Below are 24,041 nucleotides of genomic sequence, written 5' to 3' on the forward strand. Positions count from 1 at the left end.
TAATGTGTCGACCGGCACATTAATGGAAAACCCTAAATTTTAGAGCACCCTTGCTGAAAATGCAAGTAGCCTCATAGCACCAGCAAAAAAAATGGCAACAACCATTTTATGTTCCCTAGTGAATTGAAGCTTTTTTCTAAATAGTCTAATTAACCAGTGTTTTTTATAAGGCTTACAGTTGTTTAGTTAAGTTCTTGGAGGTTTGCTTTGCCTAGCATATGAAAATGTTCATACTTTAACTATTATACATAACTGTAGCTAGTGTTTTCATTAGATTTTCATTTGAAAATAAAAATTGAAAGAAAAGGAAACAGCTTTTTATTTATTTATTTATTTGTTTTCTTTGTGCACACTAAAATACAAAAGTAATAGAAATGTTTTTTTTTTTTTAAATAGATATGCTACACAAATTCTATAAATTAAACATTTTTATATTTAAAAAACAACCAGGAAAAACATTTAGACTATTCTATATTATAATCTCTGGTTAAGATGCATACTCTGGAACTTAATTATATTTTCATTGAAGATAATATATTTATTTTATAATACATAATATAAATTGTATCCCCATATGCAGAAATATAATAATTTTACATGAAAAACCATGCTATCCTCCTTTACCATCATCATCGTTACTATATTTAAAAAGCACATAGTGTTACGTATTAAGCTGTGCATCAGGCACCAATGGCATTCTTTAATATAGCCATCTACTTTCTACCAGCAATAATTGCCGATAAATATCAAGTTTATTAAAGAATTTTTATTAATAAAAACCAGAAGAATTACAATACCTTTTTGTAATACTGTTCATAACAGTTTAGCTTTTTTTTATTTTGTAACAAACATCCTAACAAAATATCCTGAGAATCTAATGTAGAAACAGAAATGTAATTGCTCATGATCATAAGAATATGTTTTAAATATTTGGAATTTCGAATAATCCTGTATTAAGGAGCTTCTTTATTAAATTTGTGTTACAGAAATGCTCCAAGTGCCAAAGTGAGGGAGCTTCGATTGGCTGTAGCTGGAAGCACTGTATTCATAAATACCACTATGTCTGCGCCAAAGAGACAGGTATGGAATTAACAATCCATATAGTATGTGTTTTTGTACATGCTACACACAAATACCGCAAATAAAAGTTGTTTATCTACTAAAAGTCCTTATCTATCTACAGTATTTATCTCAGGCTAATTTACTCCACATGGGTGACATGTTAACGATGAATAGATTTTCCACTGCTCTCATATCATAATGCAACCGTGTCCTTTGACTTGAGTCAGAATATAAGAAGAAGCAAAGACTTTTAACATTAGTATCTTCTCACACCAAATCCTTTTTTTTTCCATTCTGTGTCTTTTTCTGTCAGGCTGCATATTCGATGAAGACACTTTCTCAATAAAATGTCCAAAACACCAGGTAAGTGTCTGAGCCCGTTCTAGAACATAAAAGGAAGTCTTTGATCTTAGAAACATGCCTATTATGCCGTGTACATCAGTGGCCTTGCTGAAACATTTGCTGACCTCCCTAACAAAGGAAGTGAATGGAGATGTAAAGCACAGCCGCTCATCAGCTCCATCTCCAAGGGCAACAGACAAGTCTAGCAAGGAGCTCACCCTTATTGATGAACCATCTCTCCAGCGATAGTCATGCTTGCACAGTGGATGCTAATTAGATGCTCACTGATCTCGGCTTTCTGACACCTATTATCCCCCACAAGACTAAATTAGCATTAGTGATACTGTCAGATTTTTAGGGTTGAATGTGTCACTAAAGACGCTTTTCTTTGAGGATGAACCAAATGAGCTTAAATCATGCAGCAGTGACTCGAAATTGTAGTCAGATTTGAACGCTACATTCGATTGCTACATGCCTCAGATGTAAATCTAGGTGATTTGACTACAACTCCTGGTTATAAACTGCCTACAGGTTTCTGGCTTGCATTGCAGTGATAAGCGAGTATGGAGCAAGAGACTATGCAGGGGTAGAGCAGTAGTTGACAACCAGTGAGAGAAAACCTGGCAACAGATCAAAACATCCTCCCATCTCCTTTCCCGTCCTACGTCAAAGGACAAAAAGGATGGGAGGGAGAGAGAGTGAGGAGTTCAGAACAAGCTGAAAGCACATTGACTCAAGGATCTAAAGGCTTTAGGTCTCAGCCATGCCAATTTGCTGTTTTAATGAAAGCAAGCAGTACATATTCCACCCCCATGCAGGTCTCCCAGGAAATGTTTTCTTTTCTTTTTTTTTTCTTTTTCTCTGTGCCTACACATGCACAGACTTTTTTTTTCTAGTGGGGGCTTTCGTGGCAGCATGAGCAAGACCCTGGATTACTGCACCATCGGTTTAGACCGGGCCAAAAGCAGCAACAAAGGGAACCAAGAGCAGGGCTATGGCTTGCACCATTTCAAAGAGAATCAAGGGCTGTTCTTACATCATGGCTCGATACAGAGGGAGATAGATCTGGCTGTTAGCCAGAGGGATGAGTGGATGAGTGCAGAGAGGATGCAAGAGTGAGAAAAGCAGAGACAGCCTTGGTGCAGGAGAAGAAATATTGTGCAAAAAATGCTCTGTGCCAGCACAATTAGGGGGCAGTCCTGCTGGGTGGTTGAGTAAAAGCTGGCCAGCTTTACTGGCCCACTTGGTGCAGCCTTCACATCAGCACAGTGGCTACTACCTCAGAATGGGCAATTAGAGAGCTCACACCAGGCTGCTGATGCAGAGCCAGACACACACAGACACACACATATACACACTACAGTCTCTTGCCCTCTCTTAGGAACACTACACAGTGTGTACTATAAGTATGCCTTATGAATTAATAAATTCGACGTATACATTACTGTAACACGCTTTTTTTTTTTCTTTTTGCGGTTGCATACTTTGATTCTATTTGTCCATTCTGTTTGCCAGGATATGTAAAAGGGGAGACTTTTAGCCAGCATGGACATACATCTGCCTGCGCAACCGAACTCAAACCGAAACTGGCTTCGACTGAAGCACAAAGGTACTGTAGCAATACTGACCTGAGACCAGATCATCTCTGCATTCACCAACAAGGCCCTGAGGCACCCCTCTTACAAAATGCCCCTGCCCCCAACCCCTCTGCCGCATCCGCCTTCTGCCTGGTCCGCTCCTTTATGGAAGCAGAAGAAGAAGAAAGAAAAAGAAAAAAAAACAGGAGCCACTGGTCAAAAAAAACCCTGAATGTGCCACTCATCCGTTTGATTCCTTTTTTTTCCTCCCCAATCTTTTTTCCTGGAAGGGATGTTATCAGTCGGGGACACCTGGAGGCAGATTTGGCTGGCGGCCCTCTCTAGCGGCCCGAGCCCTGCCACCGTTTGGCACAGAGGCATGCCTGGTGATTTTGAAATGCATTCAGTTTCGAAGATGTCATGCATCAAACACCCACTGGATGTAATTCAATATCTGCTTAAGTGTTATTAAAAAAAAAATTGTACAGGGTGTGCTATACAGGTCTAAATATTCTGAAAAAGTCAAAATATTATTTTAATATAATGCTCTTCCAAGATGTATTTTGATGTGCGTTTGCAAACACATGGCACCACTTAGACGGCGCTGATATCTGTCCAAATACGTGTTCTGAAAAACAATGCAGCAGTATGTACAGGTCTGCACCTTAAACAATTTTAAGGGCCTTTCTTTACTGAAGACTGTTTCGTTTTTAACGTTGAGTAGAAAGAACCGAACCTGAAAATGAAACCGGAGAAAACACTAAAAGAACCTGCAATGATGCGCTTTATGTTCACCACTACGCTGTACGTGACAAACACGATATTGTAGGCTATGTTATTTTCTCCACATTCAGCCCGTTACACAGTATTACACACACACACACACGATTAATTCCTTCTTACAATGATTAATTCGAAGTAATTGTGTATATAAGTATTTGCTGCTGTTTAAATGTAAGATGTGATGTACTATTATAATGGTGTATAGTATTTCTTAGAGATGTTTATTTTCTATAAAACAAAATATGTTATTGCCTTTAAAATGTTATTAAAAACAATGAATTCAAATGCCTTTTTTCAAAATTGTATTTGTCCACGTTAGCCATAGGATTTATTGCGATGTTTTGATGTTTTAAGAGATGTTTGGAATGTTATTTGTATTGCTGCCATCAAATACACTGGATTTGTGAACATCCGCAGGTGTCTTTGCCGTTGAGATACTTGAGAAACTTGTGGTTTATATTCTCTTTTTGTGCCATTGTTATGCTGAAACAAAGCAATCCACAGCCATTATCCTCCAAAGAAAACTCAAAATTCTTCAATTGTCAAACACTAACTTTTTTTTTTGTCAAAACGCAAAATCGGACCACCTAGAGGGCCGGTTTAGAAGAGTCAGTTTTCAATTAAAACACATACAAGGAGTCTAAGTTTTAAAAAAAATTCTAGCTAGAATTTAGCTAGCAAGCAGGGGGTATTGCCATAGACATTCTGTGATATACCTGAAACAATTGTATTTGTTTGGGAGAGTTATAAAAAAGTTCACCTCCACATTTCAGAACACACGATAAGTTACACTATGTACTTGCTCAGCCGGTAAGAGAACATCAGATGTGTTGTTCGGAGTGTTAGCATGAAGTTGAACCTTTGTTACAAGGTGGCACAGTGGCGTAGTGCTTAGCACTGTGGCCGTTCAGGTTGTACGCCGCATTTGTAACCTGATGTATTTGGGCTGTGTAAAGAAGTAGAGAAACCAGTGTTGAATCCCACCGGCGTGGTAAAGTACTCGCCCCATCATCCGGAAATCGCTGGTTCGATTCCCGGATGATGCTGTAACCTCTTGCAGCCGGAGGTCTAGAGAGAGCTGATTGGCCGAGCTCCTCTCAGAAGAGAGGGCTCTTACTCTTACTTAGTGCTCTCACATTCATCACGGCTCTACAGCCAATCGGCATCTGTGAGCTCAAGCAAGCAGAAGGAGCGGATAGCACTGTCCTTCGAGTGTGTTATGCCACCCCCAATTGCGCATGAGTTACTAAATTGTGGAGTGTTGGGAGTGAATTTACAGGTAGCTTTAAAAAACATAAAAATGCCTTGCACTTCCAACCGCCTTGTATCTTTGTGCATGGTTGGTTGGTTTCCTCCCACAGTCCAAAGACATGGCATGGCTATCGCCTTTCCCAAATAGTGTGTGCCCTGCGATGGATTAGCACCCCTTCCAGGATTGGCCCCAGGACAAGCCGTATATAAAATTAACAACTTTGTTTTAATTCTATTTCCATTTTGGTAACTTTTGTAAATATTGTAAAAATTTTTATTGTACATTACCAGCCAGAATCTTTACATTTTTATCATAAAAAATAAATGAAATTATTCTCTCACTTGCCAGCACTGGTGGCTTGGTGCTTAGCACTGTGGCCTTCCACTTCCAGGGTCCGGGACCGATTCCCGTCTCAGGTCACCCATGCTTGGTGGATTTCTTCTACGTACTCCAGTTTCCTCCCACAGTCCAAAGATATGCAGATTGGGCTAATTGACGTCTCCAAATTGCCTGTAGTATGTGAATGTGTGTGTGCGTTGCAATTTGATGGAAGAGTCCCAGGTGTACCCCACCTTGTGCCCCCAAATCTCCTGGGATAGGCTCAAGGCCAACCTTGATCCTGTGCAAAGGCTAAAGTGGAACAGACAACGAGTGAGTGAGTGTACTCTCACTCAGAGAAATCTTTCTTCTTTTTAGGTCACGGGCAGATGTACAATGCGTATCGTACTGGGTATGGATATGGATGTGACAAATAGAATTTTAATTCGATTTAAGATGATGAATGAATGAACAGACCACCAAGCAATCATAAATAAGTTACAAAACGTCTTTTATTTACATTCTCAAGAAGAAATCAAAGAGCCGACAATCGGACAGACTGTTCAAACATTTGTGTTGAGATTTCGACTATGAACACTACACACTGATTAGCATACAGGTCATGAGTCTGCCATTTAAATACAACCTCTGAAACTCGACTGTAGATTTAACGGAGTATACGAAACATTACAGTGGATGAAAGTGGAATGCAGAAGGGTCTCTTTCTCCCTCTCAAAGATCTGCCTTATTTAAAAGATCCTGGGATAAAGGTAAGAATGGTGGTGAACTGGGTCAAAACAGAATGGCTCAGATACTTTAGTTCACGGTGTTTCTCCATCCATATATTTTCACCATCAAATGTGTTGAGGAGCTGTGTGCTTCAACAGTAACCATCACCTCTCTCAGTAGTGCAAACAGACCAGCCTCTTCGAGAATAAGCTTCTTTTTCCACATATCTGGGACCAGTCAGGTTCACTGCTCTTTAAGTGAAACACTAAACCGGTCCCATTTTCACAGCCACAAGCGCTTCAACCCCGATATTCTGTTTTTGCTCTAGTACTGTATTCTAATGAAAAAAATCCAAGTTGCCCCCTTTTTCTCGGTTTCTAGAAAATACTGTTCACCCACATCTTCAGACAAAATTATAAATACGCATTTTTAAAAATATATACAAAAGGAAACGCTACAAGAAAAGAACCTTGTAAAGCCGTACACGCTCTTAAACCATAAAGAAGTCAGCCCCAGTAAGGGTAGTGCAGATTAGGAAAGGTCTGTGCAGATGTAATGAAAAGGAAATGTCATCACACTCATTATGTCTCCTCACGTCTAGCTCGCTTGCACACAGGTTAAGCCTTGATATCCAGGCAGCTGAGTCACCTGGCCATGCCGTACTAAACCAGTACACTGCAGGCAAAAACGAGTGTCTGAGATGATGCTGCTGATTTAGAACGAAACATGCACACACATGTACATACCTACCATTATCATAACAGCAAACACAAGAACTGGTTTGTGTGCAAAGCCTGTGTGCAACGATTTGTGTCCAATCACCGAGTAAAGCCACTCATGTCCAAAGCTGCTGAATAAAATGCCATCTAGTGGACAAAGCACCTCGTTACAGGACAGCCCAGAAAGCATCAGTACGTGTATGAAATATTACTTTAAAGGCGTAGTAAGTAATTTTAAGAGAAAATAACTAAATAGGAGTTGTTTCGAGTCCAAAACCACACACCAAAAAAAAAAAAAAAACATGCATAGGATAAAAGCCTGAATTCTACTGTAATAAAGCAGTGTTCAGGATCGCAAGGTAAACAGAAATAACGCTATTGTCTTGATTTATTGAATGATTTCCAACATTGGGGTTCTTACTTTTTTTTTTTCTTTATCTCTTTTTCACAGACCTGGGACACCACATAGACTGGAGCTTCTCCTCAGAGCTGATGTTTAATCCACAGCTGCCTAAAACCTGAAGAAAACTTTGCCGAATCTCACGAGAGGAAAAAAAAAAAATCTGTATTTAAAATTACTGACCGCACCTTTAAGTAAGATGTAGAAAATGTTAACCATACGAATATATCAGAATTTTGTCAGGATAAACAAATTAAATTATTAATTTATTTAAATAATAGTTATAAACAAAAATGAAAAAGAAAGGGGGGGATAAAACCCTGACAAACTAAAATCAACTGGTTAATTGATAACGAATGAAGCCTGTAGCCAGAAAACATGGCACTGAACATTTGCAATATTGTGTTAGTGCAGGAAGGTGGGATTGGGATTGAGGGTTGGATTCAAAGTCTTTTGTTTTGTCTCTAAGTGGAGGCGACCGTGGTCCCGCTGCCCAGTTTGATGATCATCTGCTGGCAGTCATGGAGCGTGCGCTTGTCCCCTAGCTTCTCAAGAGTGCGGGCGGCGTCTGCCAACATCCCCACCCTCTGGCCCGGGGCCGACAGGAACGACGGCGGGAGATACCAACACGCCAACATGGCCGCCTCTGCCTGTTCGCGCTGGCCTGGCCGTGTCTCACACTCTTCTGCGCACACACACAGATTGACATGAGACACTGAACAGATTCATGGTAATGGTAAACATCTACACGTCTGATGATTATCTGAACACACATGCAGACATACCCACACATTAAAACATTTCCTTATTCTTCACTAAAAATGTGCAGCTGCTCAAAACCATGATTGTTCCTTCCTACCTGTACGCAGGTTGTCCGACTTCTAACGGAAATCTAATGAGCGATGTTAGGAAAGCAGTCACGTGGGAAAGTGTTAAGTAAGATTAAAAAACTAAATTTGCTTACTCTAATAAAACTACATAAAACAGTACTGATTAGACTCTCGAATTCGAACACCTGGTAGATGATGCCAGTCGTGTAAATTTATGATCTAGTCACGTATTGAATCCGTCAGCCATCTGCTCTAGAGAAGTCTTTCAGAAGCGAGTCCAGTAATTGGTTTTCTCTTTGTTTCTCAGGACTGGTAAACATTTGCATACGTGGACTAAGCAGAACCAGATAACCATGCAGACACACACCTCTTTATCTGAATATTTGCAAACAAGGATGCAAATACATCTACCCACACACACAAACACACACACACACAGTCTGAGTCCTCACCGATTTTACCTCCAGGTGTGGCACGCCGGCGCAGACTGCGGTCCAGGAGCTGGTGTGTGCGTGTTGGACTTGCTCCTGCCATCAGCCTGGCAGTGGCTTCATGCAGAAACAACTGGAGAGAGAGAGAGAGAGAGAGAGAGAGAGAGAGAGGAGGGAGTCTTAACAAGCTGGCAGACAGCACACCCATGGGGGTTAATCCTTCCTTTAGAAGCTGACACGTTTTCTTCCTCTCTCTATGCTCTCATATGCTTTCATCTTCTATCTAGCGCGCACACACACACCCCCCTCTATCTCTCGCTCTGCCCTTTGCTCTGCTACGGTTCTTATTAGAGTGGAGTAAAAAAAGGAAAAATTGTTATATTACGATATTACCTGTAACACAATACCTCGATGTGATGCTCATTCTGTCCATATGAGCGATTGTAAATTAAATATACTGTATAAAACATTTAGAAATATGCTATGTAGCTGCACGCAGGTCAGTCGTGTTAAAATAGACTTTAGCGCCCTTTTACAGATTAAACAAGACTCAAGACAAGTATAGAAAGTTTCTGGTCATTTTCTCTTTGATTGCTTCTGGTTTCTATAGCAGCAGGAAGGCTCAAATAACATTACTAATCATTACAGTCATTTCAGAAAGCACTGTCAATAAAACTTTAATTAAATTAAATTGTCTAGTAGCTCTAATTTTATAAGTAAAATTGAGGGACGCAGGCTGCTCATGTTGCATTACAGTAGATATAACACACAAGTTATACGTGAGCACTCTAATGACCTTACACTTGCTTTTCTTTTACGCCACATTCGCCGCACACTTAAACATTCATACCTCACTATGGAAATTAACTGCCCGTGTTAATCATTTTCAAAATAATAAACCTGACTAAAATGAAATATAACCAGGAAAAGTTAGCCAAAGCCGAGGATGACAAATTATGCCGTGCAAGTACTATTTTTGGCCAAAATGCTGATGTAGGACTCACACAAGCCACGGTGGGTAAAAACAGCTCCCCAGCACTCAGCGATTTTTAGAGCAGTGGCCTATTTCAGCACTATGTACGAGGAAAATACCAGCGTGGCGGCACGAGAGCGTCTAAAAATCACTAAATCCAGATCAAGAGCTGGAATCCACTCCAGCTGTGGCCACATGCCTCCTCTCTGCATCCTGCATCGGCAGAGGAGCAGCAGGCAGATCTATGCGTGTGTAGGTTTAAGTGTACGTGCGCGTCTTACCCGTCGCATGGCGGGTCGGAAGCTGTGGGCGAGTTTGCGCAGAGAGCTCAGGTCCTGCTGGAAGCCCTGCAGCTCGGCAGGAGAAGCGGCAGAAGCCGAGCTCTGCTGAGGAGAAGCTGGAGAACAGAACTGCTGCTCTCGCCACAGACTCGTGCGGGTCACCAGGAGGAGATCGCAAAGTAACAGCTGCACCAACTACGGGTTTAAAGACAGACAAGAGATGACAAAAAAATAAATAAAATAAAAAATAAATCAATCAATAAAGAGTAAATAAATAAAATTTGTGGCATATGCAGATTATTGAAAAGCAATGTGAAAATAATGTCTAGAAGGAGCTTCTTGGTTTTCAAATTAGTATACTATGCCGTTATAGTTATAAACCTGTTACTTGATTCAAACCTCAATAACCTAAATGAAAAAAATATTTCTAATTGATATTTCAACACAGTTTAAATGGTCGTGTGTGCGCACACACTAAACTAAAAGTTAAATTTATGCTCCACTGCACTAATGAATTTATATGAAGGTGCATCAAGGGGTTTTAAATTAATGGGGCTGAATACCTGCGCGAAAACAGGTTGTTCTCTAAAGGTTATATTGGATATCTCCCCTTAATATTATGGGCTTTTGGGTATTGAATCTTGAATATATACTTTAGCCCCTTTGACTATTTCACTAACAAGTTGTAGCATGAAAAATCAGGTCATCTGGCACCAACAACCGTACCGTGTCCTAAGTCAAAGAGATCACCCTTTTCCACTTTTTGATGTAAACCCTGTAGCGCTTAACTCGTCTCTTACTGTGCTGCTGCCACACCATTTCCCGACTGGATAATAGCATGAATGTGCACGGATAGTACAGAACAGCGTTCCTATTAAATTGACCATTGAGTGTCTATCCGCTGAATCGTGATTTGCTTCCGTCGCCGTTTCCCCGTCCTGCACAGCGACTCGGCTCTGTGTTGCACTGCAGGAACATTGCACACTGTTCAGTCACATGCAATGCAACTACAATGCACCACAGCTCCGACCAAGGCAGGACGAGTCCACATCCATCTCTACCAATGTCTTGCACGGTAATGCACGGATACAGTTTCCCGTGATTTTCCCCCTGCTAGTTTTGCCCAGGCCTAGCTATTGTGTGCATGTGTGTGTGCGCGCGCACGTGTGCTGCCGTACCTTGTCTAAAGTGCTGCTGCTGCAGTGTGGCCCCAGATTGAGACTGTCTCTAAACAGACTGCTGGCTTTCTCACAGTAGCTCAGACTCAGCTGTCTGTTCTCTGGTTTGGCCAGCAGGGCGCGCACTGCTTTAAACATATTTAAACTGGCTTTGGGGAGTGAACTCCTGTGTAAAAACAAAAAGCACACACACACAGAGAGTCAGGAGAGAGAAACCAGTGCAGACTTCAAATTACTTGTACAGAATGATGGCTGAAAATGATAATTCTACACGTCTAATCCTAATAACTGTTCCAATCTCGTAACAGTCATGGCTGCTCTGAATTAAAATACAGTGATCATCATCATCATATCCCATGTAACAAACATTTCACAACACAACACTGAAATTGAAATGGATACAAAGTAAGACATTTGTTAATAAAACACTGTAACTGATTCACCACCCTGACTATGTCCCTATAACTGCACTATAAACACTATCAACTATAAACACAGTGTTTTATCCCCTACACAGTCAGCAACTAGTTGTGTTGTCCCACCGTCCGTCATGTTTGTTTTGATATAAAGTCAAGAATCGTCCGGGGTGTGACTCAGTGGTGTGGGGTTATTATTCAGGGAAGAATTTGAAGTGTTTCTGATCTGATGACTGACAGATGATGACTCTCACATTTTCAACTTTGGTTAGGATATCTGCCCTGGATTTACATCACTTTTTAAATGCTAAATTTAGTCCACATTTAGACTAAAGTGTCAATCGATAAAATCAGACATTAACCGAGTTAGGCTAAAATTGCAGATACTTACCGTGAATTATCAATAATTATGTGTAAAGCCATTAGGATTAGATTAAGATTCTATATTCATGGATAATTAGTAGAGACGTGAATCAGAGACAGACTGTTCATTTAATTATATTTTTGGGAACTGCAATTTTACATTTAATTTAAATCAAAGTTTACTCAACGACTTATTTGTGCCTACATTTCGTACATTTTCGTAAAATATTAAAAACTATCTGGAATATCTATAAAGCACTGAATTGCTGTACAACCTCTGTGGTTGATTTAAATATCATGTCTAATAAAAAGTGATCATCTTTTTCCTGGGAAATTCCTGTCCACTCCAGTCCAGTAGATGGCGGTAATGCACCAACCACCCATAAACTCAAAAAAAAGAGTATTTGCAGAAAAATACAATCAGTTTGTGTTCTCTAAATAAAATACGATTAAACCTATATTTTAAGGAATTCATCAAATTTAGTCCATTAAACCTAAATAATTTTAAAAACCTAGGTGCACGTGAGATACTTACTCATCAGACTGAAGGCTGCGTGGAAGGTGTTCAACAGCTGGATACAACCTCTCCGCCGCTACGTCATCTCCCTGAAGCCAGTTAATTATCACCACAGCAAGGGACGACCACCATTTTGAATGAGGGTCACATCCTAGATGGCAACCAAATACATGCACAAACACTTCAGCTAACGCGCCTGATTAACACGTCACTGGAATCTTCCCATGAAAATGATGGATGTGTGGACTCACCGGTCACTGTGGCCATGTTGGAGCCGATGGCGAAGGCCTGTGTGGTGGCTCCTGCAGCGTCCGAGGCGCTGTTCAGCAGCTGCAGGTACTCCAGGGCATCAGAGTACTCGCTGTGGGACAACAGACACTGTTGAAACTGCATCCATACAACACTTTTTTTTAAAACCTTTCAATAGCTGAGCATTACGAAAAACATGTTCTGAAAGACTGAATACTCTGTGGATAGAAAAGCATGAAGCAAGAGTGACTTACCCTTGGCCCTGGTTGGGGCTTTTGTCTCCGTGTGGCTGAGCGACGCAGTACAGAGCCTTCTCCAGCAGGTGCTCTCTGAAAGCCTGAGTCACCTGAGCCAGAGGATCCACTGAACCGAACACACAAATGAAACTGCACTTTATACGTGCACAATTTAGAAAACACCGCTGGGCTACAGATGTATGATTTTCTTAGCGTATGATGAAATATAAAAGACTCACCTGTGTTTCCAGCCTGGCTATAGATGCTTTCTTTAGGGATGCTGCGTACAGACCAGTCACCGTCCACAAAGAAGCGATGACCCAGAGGGTGGCAGAGCCACTGCATGGCAGGAGGAACACTGCCACTGGGGGACAGACAAGCCTGCCGAGCACGACTCAGAAAGCCACGCTATAGAGAGAGATAAAAGGAGAAATGGACTGTCAGAGACGGGGAAAGAGAGAGAGAAAGAGACGGTCAATAGTCATAGCATGTGAATGTCCCTTAGGCTGTGTACACGGACACTAAATGCACTATTTGCATGCACCCTCAACTTGGCAGCCTGTTGAAAATCTGTTTACATACACGATATACTAACTAAATGCATGCACGTGCATAAAGGCACATTTGGTCTCAATGTCCTGTTGAAAGTACCCGGGTAACCCCAGTCACTGCGTGCGTGCAGAGATTCAACTGAGGGTTCATTTTAAACTTAAGGTCAATTCGGACTGTGATTTTGCTGCACGTGCACCAAGTATTCGGGTGCACAAGCCTAATAATGGAGAAAAAAAAAAAGATCTTTATTTTATTTAATATAACATCTAGGCCTGTAGCTATCAAATATTTTAGTAATCGAGTATTTTACCAAAAATGTAATCAAAATCAAAAATAAACATTGTCATTATTCACAATACAAGGAATAGCTTAAAGTTGACTGAGATGAATTAAGTGCATTACAGTGTCATACATTCTTATTTTAAAACCTTTTCTCAAATGCAAAAACTAAAAAAAGGTATTTTAAATGACTAAGTATCAAAAAAAAAAAAAAAAAAAACTAGGGCTCATTAAAATAAATAATTATTTTTTAAAAAAGCACTAAGTTGTGCAATTTAACTTTCAGGACTAAAAGTTTCTAAATCTACAGCTCAGGCATAACATAAGCCCTTACTGACAATTTCTGTCGTTTTCTCTTGCTGGTTTCTTCTTCTTTTGTCTCACTGATATTTTTATTGCTCCCTTCCATTTTGCAGTCCGCAACAGAACGCTCCATCAAATCAATACACAGCTAACTATTTGCGTCTCCTCCAGCTTTGTGGGTGACGTAAGCGCTTCTTCTTCGATGATGTTTAGTGGCGGCTTGCACTCAATAACGCGCTGTGTCACGCAAAACAAATAATTTCGCAAAAACATAATGCGAGCTTTTAGAATTCCTTAAAAAAAAAAAGCTTTGAGACAAAAGATATTGCCTCGATCATTTTTTGTAATCAAATTACTCGAGGAATCGTTTCAGCCCTAGTAACATTCATCATGTTTAACACCTTAAAGTCCCTGGATGCCCAAGTGTCTCTAGATCCACTACTGCTACAAAATAATCCATCCTAGTTATTAAACAATATTCTTTTAGAAGAACAATTGAATAACAAGTCATGTGCGAGTGGGTTAACTAAATTGGTAAAATCCTTAAGTTTATTTAATCCTAATTTTTCTTTTTTTATTCAAATCTAGTTATTAATGGATGATTAGTCTGTAATAATGCAAACATAAAGGACAGACAAAAAAAGGGAGTCAGGGTCAGACGTTAAGAGAGATAGAGACATACAGAGAGAGAGGCATAGAAGGAGAGAGCAAGATGGACAGGCATACAGGGGAAAATGACAGATCTATAGAGACAGACTTGGTGCACTCTCTCAGGGTGAGAAACGGAAAGTGAGGGATCAATGTGAGAGACGTTCTTACAGAGGTGATGTGCAGTAGACGGGGCAAGCTGGTTTTTACTCTCAGGGCAGCGGAGACGTAGATCTCAGCCAGCGTGGCAACAGACAGACAGTCTCTGGCACACTCCGCTAGGTTCACCGCACTCAGGGCCATGTGCAAAGCAAACAGGTGGCTGCCGCCCAGCTTCCCTACAGACATAGCAAGAGTTCAGTCTCAAAAACATCTAAAGAATATACCAGATTATCAGCCATGTGCTAAGACTTTTTCTGACCGGTCATGTGCAGCTGGTGCAGGCGGTGGTAGACCAGGGCGGCGTCACGGCTGCTCTTGCGTGCGTCCTCCTGTAGGGGGCGGTCGACACGCAGGGCACCGGCCCTGCACGCCAGCCACCGGCCCACCCACAGTCTCTGCAGCCAAAGGCGCAGGGTGGACCAGAGCACGGCGCACACCAAGTCCAGCTGAGAGGTGGGCAGAGGACGTCCAAGTGCCTTCAGACATGTCCAGAGATTCTGAGAGGCCTGAGCGAAGTCTCCCTGCATGACAAGGAAGAGAACCAAACTGATCTAGGTAACTGACCCACAGACATGTTATTAGCTTCATTTAATTTGCTTTTTTTTTCAGATGTGTATGTGCACAAATGTGTGGCTCACTCTGGCGAGGTCGAGGTCGGCCTGTTTGCGGTGCCTCCAGAACAAGACGGAGGATTCAGAGTGGGGTCTAGTGATGGGCTCTCCGTACACCAACAGCTTGATCAGAACACCAGCTACCAGAACGCCATTAAGCAGCCATACCAACAGAGTGGGCAGCATCCAGTCCATCCAGCCCCACGAATCAGCTGCAGAATACACACTCCGTAAGTGCTCACAGTGTATGTCAAAGTGTACGAGTCCAAAATCCAGTCTAGTAGACGTATATCAAAACAGTAAATAAATGAAACCACACTGATTTCAGGATTCATCCTGAACGTTTCAGCGAACAGCACCTGCGTTATCAAATCCCAGCATGGTCCTGCCAGTTCCCGAGTGACCTGGAGGAACAGATTCTCCAGCTTTACTTTGGCTCCCACACACCAGAGACGCCAGTGGGTTGAAAGAGAGGAACAGCAGGGTGAAGGCACAGAAAGCCATCCGGGAGCGATCCAGCATCCCTCCAGCTGCCTTCTCAGCACTGGACATGGACTGCAAAGAAGCAGAGAAAAGAAGAACCTTTTCAGCACCAGTGCAATCTGAGAGCTGGGACAGGATTCAACGTCTAACGAAGATTTATAATTTATTATCAAAACCAAAAGATCACACTTTTTTTAGTGGGGGACAAGACTGAAAATTTAGACCGGAACAAACCTTGCTGTCCTCTCCCATAGGACTGTCGGGCTCAGAGTCGCTGCTGCAATGCGAGAAGGAGCCGCTTGGTTCTGGGGAGCCGGCGTCGGAGGCTGGAGGAGTGGGAAGTTCGGCCTTCACGTCCACCTCCATGGCAACCAGGTCTTTCAGAGACTCTGCACGCAAATACAAAAACAACAGGCTAAAGTGGAGAACCAAACTGTTGGTTGAGGACTGAATTTCATGCTTGTGTCAGGATTCAGATCTTTATACATTACTGCATGCAGTCATTTTAAATCTCAAAAAAGAAATTCGCAATTTTAAATTTCCACATCATTTCAATAATATTTATTTTCAACCTTAAAACTGCTTTTTATTATCACCACGGTTTCGGAGCAAATGAGACGAACTGGTTTCAAACTTCCAACAGGAAGAATAAACATATATGGATCTGAAATTTTTTTTTTTACTTTTGGATGGGTCAGCCTTATTTTGCCATTAAAACAGCTTTTACTTTTAAAGCATCACTGAAGTACACGCATGCAATGCCGATGGACTCACTGTTCTTTTGATTGGCCATTTTGAGAGCCATGTTCTCCTGCTTTAGCTTCTGGTTGGCCTGCTGCAGGTAGCGGATGTAGTCGATGGCTTTCCTCAGCACTGCCGATTTATTCAGCTGGAACACAAGTAGGAAAGGAAGATTTGTTCAGCTACTGAAGCCCGAAGGTATTATAGATATTATGCACGAACAGAAAAGAAGGCAGTAGAAGGCAGACCTTAGCCTCTGTGCCAGCCACCAGGTCTTTGAGCTCTAGGATCTTGTCGTTGATGGAGGAGCGGTAGCGCTTCTCAATGGCGTTGTGTGCGGTACGCTTCTCGCCTTTTTGGATCTGCATACCTGGCTTGTTGCTGATGGCTATACGATTGATTGGCAGCTTCTCGGTGTCCACCATAACTGGAACCGTGGTCAGGATGGTCCTGCCGTTCATTAAGGCCTGAGAGAGAAGATAAAAACAAATACGTTCTAAATGAGAATGTGAGGCAGTAAAACAGGGTGATGTAATAGTCAGACATATAGTGCACATCTATGGCGAAATTACATAATGCATCATAACTCATTCGTATCGTGTTTTCATGCCTCATAATTCTATAAAATTTGATATAATTATGAAAAGGCATTTAACTTTACAGCATGACTTATTATAATGCACTATGTATTGATTACACGCCTCATATTAGCAGTAGATAACAAAAGAAACTTAGGCTGTTATTCATACTGTACATAAAACATGCATAATGTTACAGTAAGTGCAGTAAAGTTAACTGTATTATCATCTACTAAGGCTTCTAAGTAATCCGAAGCAGGTGTAAAAATGCTTTAAAATATTGTTTCACTTCATTGCAATAAGTGTAGTAGATGAGGAACTGGATAGAGGATCAGGAGCGCTACCTGCAGTGAAGTGCTTTGAATTGGAGCTGTGGTTGTAGCCAGAGACGTGATGCACGGAGATGCTACGGTAGTTACCATGGTCACGTCTGGCTTCAGGGTGGTAAGGAGGAGAGACTCCGCCTTAATGAACTGAGGCTGCAACAAGACCTACAATCACACAAACACTGTATTAAACCAAATGTTGGAGTAGAAAACTCAGGAAATGTCCCAGCATGTGCACGTATTCACACTTACAGGAACCTGCTGGATGTGAGTCTGCGCAGGCGGACTGGAGGATGTGGTAATGATGGGAGATGTGGGCAGACTTTGAACTTGAGCCTGGATGGTTACTGGTTGAACGGTCTGTGGAGAGGTGGGGACACTGGGCACGGGCACGGGCACAGGCTGGGGCTGGGGCGAGCTCTGCTGTGGAACTACTGCAAATTAAAATCAGATGAGAGAAAGACTTATGAGCCTTTTTGGGAGCTTAGCCACAAGCAATGTTTTGTAGATCTGATCTTCATCCAATCACTCAATCTGTAACAAGACACCAGTGTACACAGAGAAAACCCACCAAGCACGGGGAGAACACAGACCCAAAGTCGGGACTCGAACCCTGGAGGTGCAAGGTCACAGTGCTTACCACTACACCACTGTTTTTTTTGTTTGTTTTCAAATAACTACCTCATCCTCATCATTATCCTTACACAAGCGTAGTATATATTTTGGATGAAATGTACTGTAGTTGTACTATAGAACATCATTTACTTCAATTTCTCTAATTATGAACGAGTGATACATATGTATTGTTCACGATAAATAGTAGCATTGTCTATGAACATTTTATCTATGTGCTTAGCAGCTTTACCCACTGATACAATACTCACTTTTAAAGATTAAAAAGAGACTGCTTAATTAACTTGTACATGTATTTCAGATATTTCTTTAGTTAATTGCTATTCTGCATCATCTTGTTCGGTCTATAGCAATTACAGTGATTAAACTGTAATAAAACGTATACTCCAGCTAGCACTGGATCTCTACCATTACCACTACCATGGGGCTTTTAATGAGACCCGCAAGCTAATGAATAGAAGCGAGCTTTGGGGCAAAACCCTTAACAGATATGAGGTCTCAAGTTAAATGCTTGGAATTAAAGACTATACCATGGGTGCAAACAAACAAAAGAGATCCGTAATCGCTATGCTTCCCAAGTATATTACTACATTACCTCATGACTTTTATAACCTAGCTCAGTAGATAATTAATACAGTGAAGTCACTATAAAACATAATCTCCTGATGAAATCTGGTGAGCCAAATGTGAACTATATGTAGGTTCTCTTTAAAGAAAAGTAGGCCACAGTTTAAATGCAATACTACAATAATCAAAGCTAATTTATTGCTGACATCTTCCATATCAGAATACAGATTACATGCACCTAACGTAATATTTACTTGTGATTCAGTCATATCACCTGCAAGAATGAGTCACAGCGTGCTTTAAACGACGTGTCTATGTATCCGTGTACCTTGACCTGTTCTGCCTTTTTCTATTACTCTCCCATAGCAAGACTGAACTTGACCTGCTTATTAACAGACTCACAGACAAACACACAGAGGGCAATATACACTGATGGACTAAGAGCTTAACACAGTGGCTTGATAACAATATGGGCCACTCACCCTGGCTCCCCTCCTAACAATATCTTATTTCATGGGAGTGTCATATCAGGACAAGCTGCTTTCTACTGTGCTGTTACAGGCTTAACAAAAATTCAGTGCCAGTTCAGTGAGTCGCAGAAGTACCAGTTATAGCAGATTTACTGGAGGACCAACAACTGCTTCGGAAACAGAAAATGTAAATATTTTAAAAGACGTCAAGCACAGGACGGTGATGAGACTCATAGCCGAAGTAAAAAAATTGAATAACGCAAACGTTTTAAACAAGGCCGCAAGTCAGTGACTGAAAGATGATCACGGCCCATAGCAGTTGTTCCTGCAAACATTCGGCGAGTGGAACCTTGAAAATTGACGTCTGTGCATAAAATCATGCACAAACACCATTTGCACATTACAGGAACTCGGCAGGGAGTTCTACAGCCCTGACCTGACTCCAGGTGATTTCCACGTATGGGCCATTAAAGGAGTTACTGGAAGGACAAAGTTTCAGACATAAAGCAGATCAGTCCTCAGAGTCCGATCAGGGCTCTGGCATACTGACAAAACTTTCTACCCGAGTCCAAGCACTAGTGAAACGCTGTGTTAAGTGCATTGGTGTAGCAGGGGATTATATAGAAAAATAAGTTTTTACTTTCATAACCATGTTCTGTTATTCTGCCCAATCAAATGTCCCGGTTTGACTTGAAAACCCATTTTCAACGTTAGTTAGTAGTGATTTAATGTGCATTTGTTAGTACAGTAGTTTTACTGTTTCCAACTATAAGGAAAAAGATCTTACTGAAATAACGATAAACACATTATTTCCAATCAAGCATTTCCAATATTTGAACTAGACGTATTTATGATTATTATTACACCCATTGTAAAGTTCAACAAAAAAAAAAAAAAGAACATGCACTATAAAAGAAAGGAAAAAGAGACAGAAATAGGAAACGAAAACCCTAGATGGTAATCAGGATTACAATCGAACATTATTAACTTATCATCCAACCAGGAAGTAAGAAACAAATAAGTATCAAGATAAAAGGTAAGTAAATATTATACAAATGTCATAATTCCTCTTGTCACCTTCAATGCAAAACACAGCCAATATCATGTAGAAGTTTTTTATACACTTTAAAAAAAGGGGAGAGGGGGTCAAAAACGGAAATTACTGTTTAAATGGAATAGTTTGGTTTTTAAATTATCACCTCTATTTTTTAAAGGGTTATAAGGTTTGTATTTGCTGATGTAACTTAATCTATCATGATAATACAATTAACCTAAGAAACTCTACAACAATCTCAAGCTTTTTTAAAATACAAATGAAATAAATATACAAGTTCCCATACCAGTGTATCCATTTTGATTTGTGTAGTTAGTCAAAGGCTGCTGAGGGCTTGAGGAGAACGTGGGGCTCTGGGGAGTCTGGCTTGGTAGGTGAAGCACAGGTTGAGCCGTTTGAACTTGAGGCTGGCTCGGAGTCACAGGTGTAGAGGTCACCTGGATGGAGGGAGACTGCTGAAAGTTTGAGGCGTGGAAGGGCTTGTCTGGGGTGGAGGAGTTGCGGCTGAGAGGGGGACCCAGCAGGGCATCCAGATGTGGACTGCTACTTAGGATGGGCGATGTAGAGGACGATGTGGAGGAAGGAAGGGAAGTAGGAGGCAAGCTGGAAGGAGGCAGGGCTGAAAGATCATGCGCTGGAGGTGGTGGTGGAAAGGAGGTGGGATCAAACAAGCCGCTGAACTCCATCTCCTGGTTGTGGATGAGCTGGAGCATGTCTGGGAGAGAGATGGAAAAAAGGACAAGCTGATGAGAAATTATAGTTGCCTGACTTCACTAATGCTCTTGTGGTTAAATGAGCACAAATACCCATATAGCCATGCTCCAAAATTGAGTGGAAAGCCATTACCAGAGATTTAAAGGATTTGCAAAACTCACACATAAATTCAATTGTATACATCAACAAAAAAATGCTACTGGTTTTATCAGTCCTCAAACTGAAAGTGTAAATTCTGTATAATCGTTTTTAAGTAAAGTTCCTTTGCGCACACAACCAGCGCTACTGGAAAATGCAACAATGTTAACTGATTACAGGGGCAGGTTTACAGGGCAAAGTGAGGAGCCTGCTAAAAGCGCAAGAATTTCACATTCAGAGCACAGAGACAGGCCAGCCAATCTCATTGACACCATTAGACAAATACTCCAAGGAGGAATTAATGCGGAATTCTCAAGTGCCGTGGTATTTGAGGTTTCTTCCAATACAGCTGTGCTCTTAACCTTTTACTTACTGTACAGTCACATGAAAATTTAATTAAAGCTTGTTTTTAAATAAACTATTAAAAAAGTTTTTTTAAATGTCAAAGAAAGTGAACAGTGAATATGTAATAGTGAATATGGAATATTTTAAGCTCTCCTGATACAATATGTAGTCAGGACTGTAGAGAGACAACCAAAGCATCTGGAGGTTGGTTCTTAAATTTAACGCTGAAGCTTTGGAGCTACAGTATAGAAGCTAACAAATCACAGAGCAAGCCTAAATCTCACACGCTGGTTCAAACGGAGTCGAGTAGCAATATAAAAAGACATGTGTACTGTATATGGTTACTGTCATTCGAATAGCTGGCAGCCCTATTACAGTTTATGCAATTTAGGTGAGATGATCTTGCAGCTTGCATTGTCTTCAGGTTCTCTTGTTGGATCCTGAGCTTGAATTAATGTCTGTATTATTTACTTTTCCGATGTGTTCTCTGGTTTCCAAAAATCTCTCAAAGACACTAAATTGCCCTCCTGCAGATAGAGAGAGAGAGTGTGTGTGTGTGTGTGTGTGTGTGTGATGCCCTACAGTGGACTATTCCTACCTCAAACCTAGTGTTCCCAGGTTATGCTCGAGATCCTTTGAGACCCTGACTAGGATAAAACTTTTACTGGAGAGTAATAGATTAAAGAAATCTTTTGTTTTCACTCTAAGTGTAAAGATTTATAATGTGATGAAAAAACCCACATTGCACTTCCTGACAAATTATGTGATCCAGATGAATATTCATCCAAACAGCTTAAATCCTTTAATTTCACTGGAAAATGCAAATGTATTTCCTATCATCTGTCTGTCTGTCTGTCTGTCTGTCTCCGGGTTTCTCTATGAGTTGTGCGTTAATGACTGGTTCTTCTGGTGGAGGGGGTAAAGGTTACACAGGGCACCTGGCCAAAGCTTAAATTGTCCCGTCTCTCCCGGTTGTTCGGGTTTAGGCTTCTTAGGTGTATTGAGGTGCAGCGGACAAAACAAGGAATAATTCTTATAATTCACCAAAACCTAACAATTCGGACACACTTCTTCTTAAACCTAACACTAAGGAAGTGTCTGTCCCAGGTAATATCTGTGGCCTAAATCATTACAATACCAGAGCAGCTTCATGTTGATTTGTATTCTCTTTCAACATTCCATGCTTGTTAGAAACATCAGCCAAAACTGATCCTGTCTGATTATGTGCTTTGGGAATAATAGGAAAAGATGCAGTATACAGTGTGTTTTATCAAAGGTTTACCTCATTCCTCGTCTGTTTATTATTCATGCGAATATATATGTGTAAATAGTATGTCGTTAAGACACAGGTCTGAGCACAGGCCTGACAGGAATATATACACGACTGTTTTGGATGAGGTGATCTCTCTCGACCAATCAGAGAGCGCGCGAGCGCAGCATTACAGTCACACGCGCGGGAGGGGGAGTGCGCGCCGAGCTCTACTGACAACGGGTTACTATCGGACACTGGGGTTATTCGCGGTTATACAGCTTATAAAGCTCGCGTTTTAGCGAAAAATATATTAGGATGCATGCTAAAAAATTATACATAGCTATGTTGACAGAGCAAAATTAAAATCTTAAACGCGACATTATGTTTTAATGACAGACACGCAAACTTTATTGCGTGTGCATTTAAAAATAAAACAGGCAATGTTCATATTAAACGTGAAATGATAAACGAAGGGTAAATTTTAATGTCTAAGTTGCATAAATGATTGAGAGTGACCATGCTGGTTGGCTATCCTTACACAGTAGGGGGAATGAACGGAAGTAACCTCTGGTGGCGTCACGCGCATAAGTTCGCGGGGGCGTGGCCACTACCAGTGCAACTTATAACTCAAACAATAGCTACACATGATCAATTTTTTTATCAAGAAATATATTATATATATATTTTTTAATACCAAACGCTGCTGAGTGATTTATTAGTGCTTTAGAACTGTCACACAGATACTCAGTGTGTACAGGTGTGTATGAGCATTATTATTGAACCCTGTATTACAATACTCGGCCCTGTAGACAGTAACGAGATGCTTATGCATAGGACTATTCCCCCATAAGGCATATTAATTATATAATTAGATAAGAGCAAGTGAAAAAAATGACATATCTTTAATATGACAACAAATGCTGTGGTATAACTTTCCCCCAGTCTTATGTGCGTTTGTCCAACACGTGTTTGTCTACCTGAATATTTTTGCCTTATCCAGCCAGAAACCCGATGCATTTTTATTATTTGTGTAATTAATCATAGTAAATTGTGAACAAGTAAGGCTAGGGCAGGAAACTGGCTCAAGCAGCTCATCTTACCGTCAATATCGTTCAGCAGAGCTGTGTCGATATCATTCGGATCGTTCAGGGATAAGCTTGGATCCAAGCTATCCAGTGACGGGTCGTCAAAAGACAAATTCATTTTTTCGCTGATTCGCTTCTTTCTTGAACAATTTTCAGATCCAATAACGCAACGTTATTCCATATAAACCCGAAACTTCTTTCAAGTAGGACCCAACTCTATGTCCAGGTACATTTGTTAAAAACAGACTCTTCAAACTTCATTAAAAAATCCAACTTTTGTTTCTAAACATCCTGGCTGCTGTCATTCTCATTCTGGTATACAAGACAAACTTGTCTAAACAGAGTTTAGTCGGTGTAGGCGCGTGCTAACGGGGCGAGCAAACCCCAGAGATACCGACATGTGATTGACTCCTCCTGCGACCAATCAAAGTACAGGTCTAGGTC

The 24,041-nt window shown here is 41.0% G+C and overlaps 2 protein-coding genes across 4 annotated transcripts in view; one reads left to right on the forward strand and one right to left on the reverse strand.

Annotated features, from left to right (window-relative positions):
* The window catches only part of LOC128544085 (retinoic acid-induced protein 1), a 37,349-nt gene extending 33,195 nt beyond the window's left edge, over positions 1-4,154 (forward strand). Inside the window, exons 3-5 of one of the 2 annotated variants that reach the window (XM_053514045.1) lie at positions 987-1,080; positions 1,376-1,425; positions 2,920-4,154. In XM_053514045.1, the coding sequence (XP_053370020.1) occupies positions 987-1,080; positions 1,376-1,425; positions 2,920-2,928 (153 nt within the window). In that variant the 3' untranslated portion in view covers positions 2,929-4,154. Of the gene's footprint in view, positions 1-986; positions 1,081-1,375 lie in introns of both variants that reach the window. The other variant, XM_053514044.1, reaches the window with a different exon arrangement.
* A 1,674-nt stretch (positions 4,155-5,828) lies between these two features.
* srebf1 (sterol regulatory element binding transcription factor 1) lies at positions 5,829-23,979 on the reverse strand. 2 transcript variants are annotated; one of them, XM_053514461.1, is made up of 19 exons: positions 23,613-23,979; positions 20,350-20,778; positions 17,592-17,773; positions 17,358-17,504; positions 16,684-16,902; positions 16,469-16,583; positions 15,929-16,083; positions 15,571-15,766; positions 15,239-15,423; positions 14,860-15,121; positions 14,610-14,776; positions 12,896-13,064; positions 12,675-12,783; positions 12,423-12,532; positions 12,190-12,322; positions 10,876-11,041; positions 9,698-9,892; positions 8,474-8,576; positions 5,829-7,867 (listed from the first exon to the last, which is right to left on the reverse strand). In XM_053514461.1, the coding sequence occupies exons 1-19, from the start codon at positions 23,713-23,715 to the stop codon at positions 7,647-7,649; spliced, it is 3,366 nt and encodes a 1,121-aa protein (XP_053370436.1). In that variant the 5' UTR covers positions 23,716-23,979; the 3' UTR covers positions 5,829-7,646. The 2 variants fall into 2 exon arrangements, with proteins under 2 accessions (XP_053370436.1, XP_053370435.1); XM_053514460.1 differs by having other exon boundaries at positions 8,465-8,576.
* Positions 23,980-24,041: the final 62 nt, after the last annotated feature.

Source organism: Clarias gariepinus, chromosome 16 (assembly GCF_024256425.1).
Source record: "Clarias gariepinus isolate MV-2021 ecotype Netherlands chromosome 16, CGAR_prim_01v2, whole genome shotgun sequence".
Classification (NCBI taxonomy): Eukaryota; Metazoa; Chordata; class Actinopteri; order Siluriformes; family Clariidae; genus Clarias; species Clarias gariepinus.

Excerpts from the sequence above, each read along its gene's own strand:
- srebf1 (XM_053514460.1), bottom strand. The coding sequence starts at position 23,715 with ATGAATTTGTCTTTTGACGACCCGTCACTGGATAGCTTGGATCCAAGC. Across the intron at positions 14,777-14,859 it reads GCACCAGCTGCACATGACCG|GGAAGCTGGGCGGCAGCCAC; the intron begins GTCAGAAAAAGT and ends CTATGTCTGTAG. Across the intron at positions 9,893-10,875 it reads GCAGCAGCACTTTAGACAAG|TTGGTGCAGCTGTTACTTTG; the intron begins GTACGGCAGCAC and ends TTAAACCCGTAG.